Genomic DNA, 12,166 nt, shown 5'->3' on the forward strand with positions numbered 1-12,166 from the left:
ATTCCCACAGACGTACCGCAAAGTCTTGAAAGAAGCTGAAGAAGAGAGGAGCAGCTGCTGTTCTAGCACTAATGAAAGTGGCTCTAATTAAAATATTAATACCGTTTGTTTTTTGATGCCGGTTGTCTGACAAGCTCAGGCCAGGCGTCCAAATACTTTTGGTGATATACAACAAGAGCAATACTCCCAGTATCACTATTACTACTACCACTAACACCAACATTAATGATATTAATAATAATATAACAATGTAATAATAGTAATAACAATCTCTCTCTCTCTCTCTCTCTCTCTCTATCTCGCTCTTACCCAGAGAGGATCCAGGCCGCTGAGGTTGCAGAGCCTATCCATCCAGACGTCTGTTGTTCTTCCCCAGTGTGTTTACTCCAGCGCTGAAGGATTTTCCACCACTGAATTCCTGTACCTGCGTCGTAGGGTTCAGTCTGAGGTGGATTCATAAAGTCCTGCCTCTCTCTCTCTCTCACACACTTTCTCTCTCTCTCTCTCTCTCTCTCTCTCTCTCTCTCTCTCTCACACACACTTTCTCTCTCTCTCTCTCTCTCTCTCTCTCACTCTCTCTCTCACACACACTTTCTCTCTTTCTCTCTCTCTCTTTCACACACACACACACACACACACACACTTTCTCTCTCTCTCATGCAGCAGATGCCATCACAACACAGACACCCAGCTGTGAGAGGAGGGCGCCACGCCCCTGCTCACCCACCCACACACCCTTTAAACGGAACAAACATTTAACAAATGAAAGTGATACCTAAAGCTCAGCTCTGACATCAGGACTCACAGTGGGACGGAACACACACATCTCTGCTCAAAAGTATTTGGACGCCCCGTCAAAGTCACAGAAGTCGCTCAGTGGTGTAATAAAGCGACCACATAAAGGAACATAAAGGAAATTCCTTAGGTGTATGAATGCTGTCTGCTTTTGACTGAGCGGACACAAATTCCCACAGACATACTTGGAGGAAGAGAGGAGCGGCTGCTGTTCTGGCTCTAATTAAAGTGGCTCTAATTACAATATTAATTATGTTTTTTGACAGTTTGTTGATGACCGACAAACACACTGTCAAGCGTCCAAATACTTTTGGTGATATGTACGGTATATATAACCGTCTTTAGCTCTGAATGATCTGGATGTCACATGACTGGCTGATTGAATAATGACACGAATGATCTATAACGAAACTAATGAGCTTCTAAAAATAATAATAATAATAATAATAAAGGTCACGCCTTTGATGTTGATGGGAGATTACACGGTGCTTAGACTTCCTTTGATGTGCCGCCGTGGGCTTTTCTGTGCTCTCTGTTTTGGGATGGACTGAACTTCCACCTCGTTCGTCGTAGGCCTACGTACCGCACACCCACCGCATGGTTAAAGCTACGCCCCACCGTATTTCCTTTGATCTGACACTCTCCTGATGGGAAAGCGTACGTTACCTCCGGACGTGCTGTACCAACACGAGACGCTCACAATACCCCCGACTCTGAGCTCCTCCGGCTCATCTGTGCGCTGTTTCCAGTCATGGAAAAGCAAACACTGGTGTGGTGGAGGCGGCTTTTGTTGGTGTGGGGTGTGTTTATGAGACAACGCCAATGAGAACCAGGACGACGTACAGACAGGAACAATATAGGAGCCGCAAACGTATAGATACGGAGCTTACAGACGTGATACGGCTGTGTGAGAGTTTAGTTCACATGAAATAATATACAGTAATGTAAATAAAATGCCTTAAAGACTCAATTATAATATAAATATAAACAATAAACTAAATAATACTAAAACATTTTCCTCCAGAATGTAAATGAAGGCCTTCTCTAAATTCTTTCCCAACGTTATTATTATTATTTCCTAATAACAGCTGTTAAGGTTTGAATCTCAGCTCTGCTACCAATCGACTGGGCACCCCTAGCAGACATAATCGGCACTGCAGTGGACAAAATCGACCACTAGTCTAAAAAGTGGGCGGGGTCTTTGAGGCTGTGTAAGGACCCCGGTTAGTAGGCCGAGGCGTCTGTACAGAAGGAGGAACGTGGAGATCAGGCCTGTCAGGAGAATATACCCTCCTCGTACACCACCGGGGTCTGCAGCAGAGGAAGAGGAACTGGCTATGACTAAATACAGAGTAAAATAGAGAATATGCATTAAAAAAGTATTTTAATGGATGGCACAGTAGGTAGTGCTGGGTTTGATTGTAAAGACGGGGGCTTAAACTAAAGGACAAAATCATCAAAGTAAATAAAGTAATTAAATAATAAGCCGGTATTTTCCTGCAGTAACGATCAGATCTGGATGAACGACAGGAAAGCGACGTGTTTTGCTTCAGGCCTGTTAGCCTAGCAACTAAATGTTTTGATTTAATTAATAAATGTGGTTTTATTGTTAGTGTTTCCTGTAGAACCACACACACACACACACACACACGTCCCGCCCGCCACCCAGGTCTCGACACCGCAGGGGAATAAAATGATTAAGTGTTCATACAGGGGATCAACTTGTTTGTAGTCCTTAGCCAATTATATATATTTATTTTCCTGCTTTATCCTGGTCAGGGCTGCGGTGGGTCCTTTTTCAGCGATTTATAACTGGTTTTCATTTCAATTTATGCAGTTTTTTTAAGTGCTACATTTGTGATAATATATTTGTGTTTCTCCGTAAACATTGTTGTATTTTCAGCGCTTGTTATCGATCGGTTTCACTGCAGCTCTGACAGACCGAAGCTTATCGTCATTTTATTTGCAGAGTCGAATCACGGCGGCTGTTTGTTCAGTTCAGGTTCAGTATCACTACAGACCAGATCAAACACGCATCTAAAGCTCTGGATCCACACACACTGACCTTACAAACCACTGAACTCGAGTAAAACCTTATAAAATAGCCGTTCACGTCGTGCGTCCGCCAAGACGTTACAACGTCACGACAGGATTCTGTTAGCGAGCGTGTTTCTTAGTCGTTACCAAACATCCTGTAGCCGCTTCCCTTTTCTGTACTGCTGTCACGTTTCAATACTGGCACAAAACGCTGCGTCATGTCTGAGCTCCAGTACTGGACTGTTACAACACACACTGGTCAATAACCAGCAAAAACCAGCATAAACATTTCAATATAACAAACGACCACATCGACCAGAGAGAGAACTCACTGTACTGAACACAAAACTGCATCAAACTTTTAAACCATAAACACCCAGACGTGTTCGTTCGTTTTTATATTTATAAAGTAAATTAATTTTTAGAAGACGACTGTAAAGTGTTTCCAGCTTTTAACCCCCAACATTCGAGAAATGATGTGAACAGTGCTGGAAGTCTCTGGAGTTCATTTTCTTCTTCCTGCCCCCTATCTGACCAAGGCTTTGTTGTTTGGACCATTAATTTTATATATTTTAGGTTTGATTCATGTATTTTTATGCCTTTTCACTCACCATTCATATAGTGTGTAATGATAGTTCACAAAATTCATAATTTTATTTAGTTTTTATGCTTTATTACTGATTTATCCTGGTCAGGGTCGCAGTAATGATTCTGAATTCCCAGGAATCACTGCATATAGTGGAGGAACACCATCACGGGGCCTCGGTCACCCGTCAAACACAGCCAACAATGCTGGGGATTCGAACCCTGGATGCCAGCAGTGATTGGCTAGCTGCACCACCAAAGTTACTCTCACTCACTCACTCACTTTCTTAACGCGGTGGGGGGGCTATCCCAGCTTTTCAGTGGGCGCAAGGCACACAGTAACACCCTGGACGGGGCGCCAGTCCATCACAGACACACACACACATTTACCTACAGGGCAATTCAGTGTCTCCAATTAACCTGACTGCATGTTTTTGTACTGTGGGAGGAAACCGGAGCTCCCGGAGGAAACCCACGCAGACACGGGGAGAAAGGACCCGGACCGCCCCGTCTGGGAATCAAACCCAGGACCTTCTTGCTGTGAGGCGACAGTGCTACCCACCGAGCCACCGTGCCGCCGGGTGACCCCCCAAAGTGACATGATAATAAAAATAATAAAATAATACAATGAAACATCAAAGCTAAGTAGGAAGATTTTATTATAAATTAACACGACAGAATGAATTTGAACTGAAACGTCTCAAGTATTTTTGTCTGCTTTTATATTTTATTATCATGTTGTAGAAAACAGTGCATGAAAATAGTTAGCAAGTTGCTAACACAGATATCGTATCTGTAGCGAATTCGCTGATGAATAACGAGCTCGTTTCTCACAGTGATTATAATTATTCAGTGAGTCCGGCTCACTGCTTCAGAGCTCTAATTCTATTCACTTCTGTCTCAGTGTCTTAATTATTAATCTGTAAACGTCTACACAACGTCTACACAACGTCTACGCCGCGCTGTCCGCTCACTTCAGCTAGCTGACTAGCATGACCTTAAAAGTAGCTTGGCTGTTTAGCTCGGCGTTCTGGATGCTGCTCAGAACGTTCCAGCGAGTTGCAATATTTTATTTTACAGTGATTTGGACTCCAAGCGTCTCCTCAGAATCAGAGAACATCCACTGAACAGATCCCTGACCCCCTGCACTCAACACCAAGCACAAATTCTCACAGACACGTTCCGAAATCTTGTACAATCTTCTCAGAAAAGCCTAAAAACACATGAATAATTGAATGCACATGTTTCAGCCATAACAGTCGCTAACAGGTGTAATAACTCAGTCAGATAAAGGAAATTATATGCTTCTGACTGTGCAGCAACAGTTTAGGGAAGGTCCTTTACATTCCAGCATGATTGAGCTCTATAAAGACATTAATAGTGTCCTGCACAGAGCCCTGGGATGAACCGGAACATCAACTGATCAATCAGCGGTTAGCTTTTTAAACTACTGAATGGGCACAAATTCCCACACACAGACACACTCCAAAGTCTGGTGAGAAGCTTCTCAGAAAAGCGGCTGCTGTCCTAGCTGAAAACATCACACAGACGGATGTCTGACAAGCTCACGATCAGGTGTCCGAAAACTTTAGAGCATTTTCAGACAGCAGTCATGGCTTCATGGTTTGTGGGTTTGTGGTTCGGTTCGTGTTGTGGTTGGATTGGTTTGACCTTGACGTCCTTCGCTATGCTTTTCTGCAGTTGTGTGTAGAACCACTCCAGGTCCTGACTATCATCTGGCCAGCACAGGTACCTCCTGGTCCGGATGTAGGTCCGGATGTGTTCGTACCTCATCAGCCTGTACGGCGGGATGTTGTCCACGAGCAGCACGAGCAGGAGGTCGCGGACCTCCTCCAGCATCTTACTCTGGGCGATGCTGAAGGCCTCCAGGCACCAGCCATCCTCCAGGAACTCTCTGGAGAGCACGCACAGGGTTTTCTTACTGCTTGAGATGGCGTTGTGCATGTTGGATAGATGGTCCTCGCCCGGCAGGAAGTCGCGCGCCTCGAAACAGCACCTGAGGTTCCCTTGCTCCGAGAACTGGCTGTCCAGCTTTTTCAGGAGCGCCTTGGTGACCCATCTGATGTCTTTCAGACTGAAACACAGGAAGACGTCGTACTCAAAACCGTCGCTTTCGGGCTCTTTCGGGGTCCCGTCGATCAACCTGGAGATGGCTTTCCTGTAGAGCTTGAAGCAGTGCCCGCGCAGACGGGTATAAACGATGGTCCCGGTGCAGATCAGCGATACGGAGAGCGCGCAGCAGACGAAAAGAACAAACCTCAGCTGCTCGGCGGCGGCCTCGTCCCGGTCGTCCTCACAGCGCAGTTCTGCCGCCAGCAGAGGGAGCCCTCGCTGTTCCTCGGGAAACTCGCACGTGAGGTGCGCCACGGGGCCGTCCGTCTGCACGTCTGTCTGATTCAGCCACGTCTGGAAGTCCCTCAGGCTGCAGTCGCAAATGAAGCGGTTCCCAAGCAAGAAGACACTGGTGAGGCCGGTCAGGGCGGCGGGGTCGACGGAGCCGAGGGAGTTGTGCCTGAGGTCGAGGAATCTCAAACTATCGGGGAAGACGCCAGCAGGCAGGTAGGTTAATAAGTTATAGGACAAATCCAAGTTGTTTAAAGAGGTGAGTCCTTTAAACACATCTTTGGGAAGGGCCTGCATGTAGTTGCTGTAAAGGAAGAGCGTCTGCAGCTGGTGAAGTCCATCAAATATGGTGAGGCACTTTCCCTGATCCCAAAGGTTTGGCAGGCCAGTTGCATGTACATCCAGGACCAGTAACTGGTTTAAAGGGGAAACGGAATAGTTCTTGTTAAGATGGCACCACAGAAAGAAATTACCGCCAAGCACGATCATTTTAATGTCGGGGAATTCCACCAACATCTCGTAGAAGCTCTCAGCGTTGGTCAGCCTGTTGTTCTGAACTTCAACAATCAAAGCGTTTCTTGTCTGGCTAGGAAGGCCGTACAAGCTCTCTATCCTGTTTCCTTTCAAGTAAAGAACCTGAAGTCGCGGGAGGACGGCCAGTTTATCCACCAGCTGCAGTGAATTGTCTGAAAGGTCCAGTAGAGCCAGACTGGCCAGACCTGTAAACGAGTCTCTCATCAGCATTCTGATGTTGTTGTTGGATAAATCGAGCACCTCAAGACTCGGCAGATTCTCAAACGTCTCAGAACTGATTTTATCCAGGAGATTATGGGACAAATTAAGGAATTTTAAATTTCCCAGTCCGAAAAATGCACCCGGCGCAATATGATTGATCGAATTAAAAGCCAAGGAGATTTGCTCCAGATCTGGAACGTAACTGAACACTGAGTTCGTCAGAGCAAAGATCCGAGCGTCGGACAAATCCAGAACCCTAACGCCGCTCTCGAGAAGATCCCTGAACGTATTTTGGTCTGGATCTTTCAAGTTGTTGAACCACACACCCTTACCCATGCTGACACTAGAGCTGAGATCCAGGGCTTGTATTTTGGTTCCTCTGATGGCTCTGAAGAACCGCACTGCAAGGTCCACACTGAAGCCATTTTGAGACAAATCCAGCTCAGTAATGGACATGTTCCTAAACGGGTTTCCACACTCGCCCCATCCGGACCAGTACGGATTCATATCGGTCAGTTTAACATCTCTGAATTTTAGCAGCTTGAAGTGTTTCCCCTGAAAACCGTCCCATAAATCGTTCTCACACAGACTCGTAACCCAGTTCTGAGAGACGTCCAGCGTGTGCAGTTTGCTCATGTTGATGAAGAACGAAGCCGGATGGATCCTTTTTATCTGGTTGTCCTTAAGTATCAGTTTCTCCAGAGACACCAGAGGTCTCAAACTCTCGCCCGACAGAATAGAGTCGTTCAGCGAACACTGCATGAGGTCGAGCGTCTGAAGCTTGAGCGATCCGTGAAACGCTCCCGGTTCCAGTCGGAGGAACCTGTTGTATCTGAGATACACTTCTGTCAGATCGGACAGTCGCCTAAACGCATTGTTTCTGATTGTAAGAGGTCGATTCTGCTGGTCCAGGATCAGAATTTGTATGGCTTCAGAGCCCTTGAAGGATTCCTCAGGGATCTCCTCGATGTCATTCAGACTGAGATCCACTTTAGTTATATAATGAGGTAGAGGAGGCACCTCTCGTAGGTTCCTCACGCCACACCAGGCTGTGTCGTCTATGATGTTGCACGCTGAGGAAGCTTCTGCCACCAGGAGACAGATCCAAAGTTCAAGGAGCACCAGAGTAAAGCTGGAACTGCTCAGCATGCTGGGAGAACTGGAAATAAATCGAGAACATTACAGTGAGGTAAATGCGCTCTCAAAAATACATTTGACTTGACTTTTATTTAACTGGAGATACTGGAAATTATGATAGACTGGTGACCTGTCTGGGGTTCCTGCCTTGTACCAAATGAATCAGATGATACAGCAGAGGTAAAACAGCAGACAGTGAATGAATGAATGAATGAATGAATGAACCAGTGCAGGCAGTGAGTTAGAATTAGTGATCAGGAGACTGCTGAGGTTAAACTGAGACTGTTAGAGCAGTAATACGTAGTAAAGATAGTCTAAAAAGGACAGAAGAGACATTCGGTTCTTACCAGTTCCTTGCTTGTCGTGCTGCTGAATCTGATCCGTGAGAAGTTCCTGTCGCTCCTGGTGGTTCTCAGTAGGTAATGAAGTGCTGGATGGAATAAAGTCCAGGTTCTGAGTTTTCGATTTGAGTTCGGACCGGGTGGGCAGTGTGTGCACAGTGGAATGTTGGGAATTCCGTGTAGAAGGAACTTCAGTAGAGAAAAACATGTTCACGTGTGCTGGACGTTGTGAAATCCTTCTTATCTTCTCCTCCTCCTCCAGCTTCAGCTTCTCTCCGGCTCTGTTTACACCAGTTACGCAACATACAGGATGTGACACTTTAGTTCTACTGGTCAGGGTTACTCAAGCAAAAAAAAAAAATGCTGAACGTGACAGGGGCTCCTGATTCCCCACAGACCCCCCCATACACACACACACACACACACACACACATACAGCCAGCAAGCTGAAGGGCTGTGTCTCAATCTACATCTTAAATCCTACATAGTGTACTTGAAATAGTGGCCTGATACACTATATGAGACGCTTCTCACAAGACTTTGAAGTGTGTCTGTGTATGGGAATTTGTGCCCGTTCTGTTAAAAAATTACAGCATTTGTATTTGTACAGCTGGATGCTGATTGATCAGTCAGTATTCCGATTCATCCCAGAGCTGTTGAGTGTTTCTGAGCTCAGGGCTCTTTGCAGGACGCTTTTCTACGCGTCTTTATAGAGCTCGCTCATGCTGGAACAGGAAAGGACCTTCCCTAAACCGTTCCTGCAAAGTCAGAGGCATATAATTTCCCTTATATACACCTGTTAGCATCTGTTGTGGCTGAAACAAACACATGAATTCAATAATTAGACGGCGTGTCCTGATACTTTTGTCCGTATCTAATCACACAGTCAGCGTTTATGGTCCCTCAGTCTGGTGCAGCATTAATATCATATGATATAACATACTATAATATAATATAATAAAATATAATATAATTAATATAATATAATATAATATAATATAATATAACATAATATAATATAATATAATATAATATAATATAATAAACACACAAACCACATTTTAAACGCAATAAAAAGAAGAATCTGTGATGTTTTCATTCTCTTAAATCTTTATTTAACTGGTAAAAGTACAAAGGAAAGATTTGCAACACTTTCACTGATTATATTTAGTAAATAAAACCACAAAACCAAACATGAACTGGAAATCTCCAGCGTTACTAAATCCTGTCACACCCCTAAATCAATAAATGTGGTTTTTGTTTGATGTGGACGATTCGGTCATTTTGTCGTAGTAAAATACCTGCAGTTGTGGAACGATACCCAAAACATGCACCTTTTGTACAGGATTTTGTAAAAGGTTCAGTCGAACCAGACGGCCCAGTCCTTTAAACGAGTCGGGCATCAGTGTCCTGATGTTGTTGTTGGATAAATCGAGCACCTCAAGACTGCACAGATTCTCAAATGATCTTGAACCGATTTTAATCAGGAGGTTATGGGACAAATCGAGCGATTTTAAACGCCTCAGTCCGGCAAAAGCACCCGTCTCAATTTGGCTGATCGAATTAAAAGCCAAGGAGATTTGCTCCAGATCTGGAACGTAACTGAACACTGAGTTCTTTAAAGCAAATATCCGAGCGTTGGACAAATCCAGAACCCTAACACCGCTCTCAGAAAGATCCTTGAACGTATTTTGGTCTGGGTCTTTCAAGTTGTTGAACCACACACCCTTACCCATGCTACCACTATATTTAAGGATTAGAGAGTGAATTTTGGTTCCTCTGATGGCTCTAAAGAACCGCACTGCAAGGTCCACACTGAAGCCATTTTGAGACAAATCCAGCTCAGTAATGGACATGTTCCTAAACGGGTTTCCACACTCGCCCCATCCGGACCAGTACGGATTCATATCGGTCAGTTTAACATCTCTGAATTTTAGCAGCTTGAAGTGTTTCCCCTGAAAACCGTCCCATAAATCGTTCTCACACAGACTCGTAACCCAGTTCTGAGAGACGTCCAGCGTGTGCAGTTTGCTCATGTTGATGAAGAACGAAGCCGGATGGATCCTTTTTATCTGGTTGTCCTTAAGTATCAGTTTCTCCAGAGACACCAGAGTTCTCAAACTCTCACCCAACAGAATAGAGTCGTTCAGCGAACAGTACGTGAGGTCGAGAGTCTGAAGCTTGAGCGATCCGTGAAACGCTCCCGGTTCCAGTCGGAGGAACCTGTTGTATCTGAGATACACTTCTGTCAGATTGGACAGTCGCCTAAACGCATTGTTTTTGATTGTAAGAGGTCGATTCTGCTGGTCCAGGATTAGAATTTGTATGGCTTCAGAGCCCTTGAAGGATTCCTCATGGATCTCCTCGATGTCATTCAGACTGAGATCCACTTTAGTTATATAATGAGGTAGAGGAGGCACCTCTCGTAGGTTCCTCACGCCACACCAGGCTGTGTCGTCTATGATGTTGCATGCTGAGGAAGCTTCTGCCACCAGGAGACAGATCCAAAGTTCAAGGAGCACCAGAGTAAAGCTGGAACTGCTCAGCATGCTGGGAGAATTGGAAATAAAGAACATTACAGTGAAGTAAATGACTAACATGTTCCAGCACTTTCATGTTGATAAGCTTATTGAACAGTAGGTGTGATCTAATTATTAAATAATAAAACACTTACCTTCTATCTGGTTGGTATTAAAATGTGCAACTACGTCGTCCCTTTGTGGAAAAGATTGCAAAGATAAATTTTCTTACAGAAAGAGTTTTTCTCTTGCTCGATGGAGTGAACCTGCTCCCGGTACAGCTGTGCTGTTAAGAGTAAACTCCGTCCTGTTCCCATTCCCAATAAATAGTGCATTATATGATGACATTGATGGTGTAATGTTGGGGATTCCGTGCTGGAACAAGAGGACCTAAGCTGCAGGAAGGACGTATGTATTCAGCATTGCAAAATGTTTACGCTACAGAGTATTGGTCAAGAAAAAAATCCACTGCAAAAAGCTTCTTGCACAAATGTTATGATTATTGCCGTTATTGTGCTAAACAGTGGTAATAATGTGTGCTGCGTTCATTCATAGAAGAATACCTTGTTGGATAAGTTCATGTATGGTAATAAATGTTAATATAACATATTATGTGTATTTTTTCACCTTGCTGGGACTCTAATAAGTAGGAGGTAGAGGTCACACTGCTGTAGGAACACAATGCTTTGTTGTTTTTGGGTAAACTGTGCCAGCAGGAAGCTCTTGGAAATGCCGAGATCACATTATCGTGTAGAAGAAATGTTGGCCAATAGTCTACAGGAAAAGAAATTTCATTGTCTAACTCTACAGAGATCACCTTACAGACAGCCCAGTAACCCAAATTCAAGTTCTTTAACGACTGTGTGTTCTTTGTGTTCGAAAGTTTCTGCACCCCTTCTAACCAGTAGGTTTGCCTATTTAAGCCACAAATGTATTAGGACGCCCTTTCTGATGACTGAATTCATGTGTTTTAACCACAACTGTTACTACCAGGTGTAATAAATGTGACCTCAGCCCCACTCAACAGCTCTGGAATGAACCGGAACATCCACTGAGACTTGACCTTATCAGTGCCCAGCCATACAAATGCTCTTTTGACTGATGGGGCCCAAATTCCCACAGACACACTTTAAAGTCTTGTGAGAAGCATTCTTATAAAAGAGTGACTGTTCTAGCTGAAAAGATCACATAGCGGCCGCTCTGTTTACCATTTGTATTTGAAATATATTAAAATATATTCACACTGTAGAAATGAATTGGTTTGTATTTAATTAAATCGATTTTTGTTGATTTTCTGCATATTTTAATAAATAAAGTAAATGAGTAAATGAAACCACTATAGTTCAACCAGCTGTTTGCTGGCATACTTTAATGGTTAATTTAAAAATTAATTTTGGTTTCACGAGCTTTATATTAAATATAGAAACTAATTTTTTATTGGTTTGGAACGTCAGATTGGATGAATTGTTAGCAAGCAGTTATCAAGCTATGCTAAGAGCTAAATACGCATACTTAAGGAAGGTAGTTTGTTTACATATTGTAAAATATTAACTTTTTTAATGTATTTTCTCCTGATATTCTGACTACTCTTGAAAGTAAGAGAAGTGTTTATTGGATTTAATGTTACTTTTGTGTTGTTGCTGTTAAATGAAC

The 12,166-nt window shown here is 43.8% G+C and overlaps 2 protein-coding genes across 2 annotated transcripts; both read right to left on the minus strand.

The window, feature by feature from the left end:
• Positions 1 to 4,059: 4,059 nt before the first annotated feature.
• Positions 4,060 to 8,186, minus strand: LOC134300231 (toll-like receptor 5). Its single transcript, XM_062984936.1, has 2 exons — positions 8,001 to 8,186; positions 4,060 to 7,675 (listed from the first exon to the last, which is right to left on the minus strand). The coding sequence occupies exon 2, from the start codon at positions 7,663 to 7,665 to the stop codon at positions 5,017 to 5,019; it is 2,649 nt and encodes an 882-aa protein (XP_062841006.1). The 5' UTR covers positions 7,666 to 7,675; positions 8,001 to 8,186; the 3' UTR covers positions 4,060 to 5,016.
• A 972-nt stretch (positions 8,187 to 9,158) lies between these two features.
• LOC134300279 (toll-like receptor 5) lies at positions 9,159 to 10,543 on the minus strand. The gene has a single exon (XM_062984999.1). It carries the CDS (start codon positions 10,541 to 10,543, stop codon positions 9,236 to 9,238), a length of 1,308 nt encoding a protein of 435 aa, XP_062841069.1. The 3' UTR covers positions 9,159 to 9,235.
• Between the last annotated feature and the right edge of the window lie 1,623 nt (positions 10,544 to 12,166).

The sequence above is a fragment of the Trichomycterus rosablanca genome, chromosome 22, assembly GCF_030014385.1.
Source record: "Trichomycterus rosablanca isolate fTriRos1 chromosome 22, fTriRos1.hap1, whole genome shotgun sequence".
NCBI classification, from domain to species: domain Eukaryota; kingdom Metazoa; phylum Chordata; class Actinopteri; order Siluriformes; family Trichomycteridae; genus Trichomycterus; species Trichomycterus rosablanca.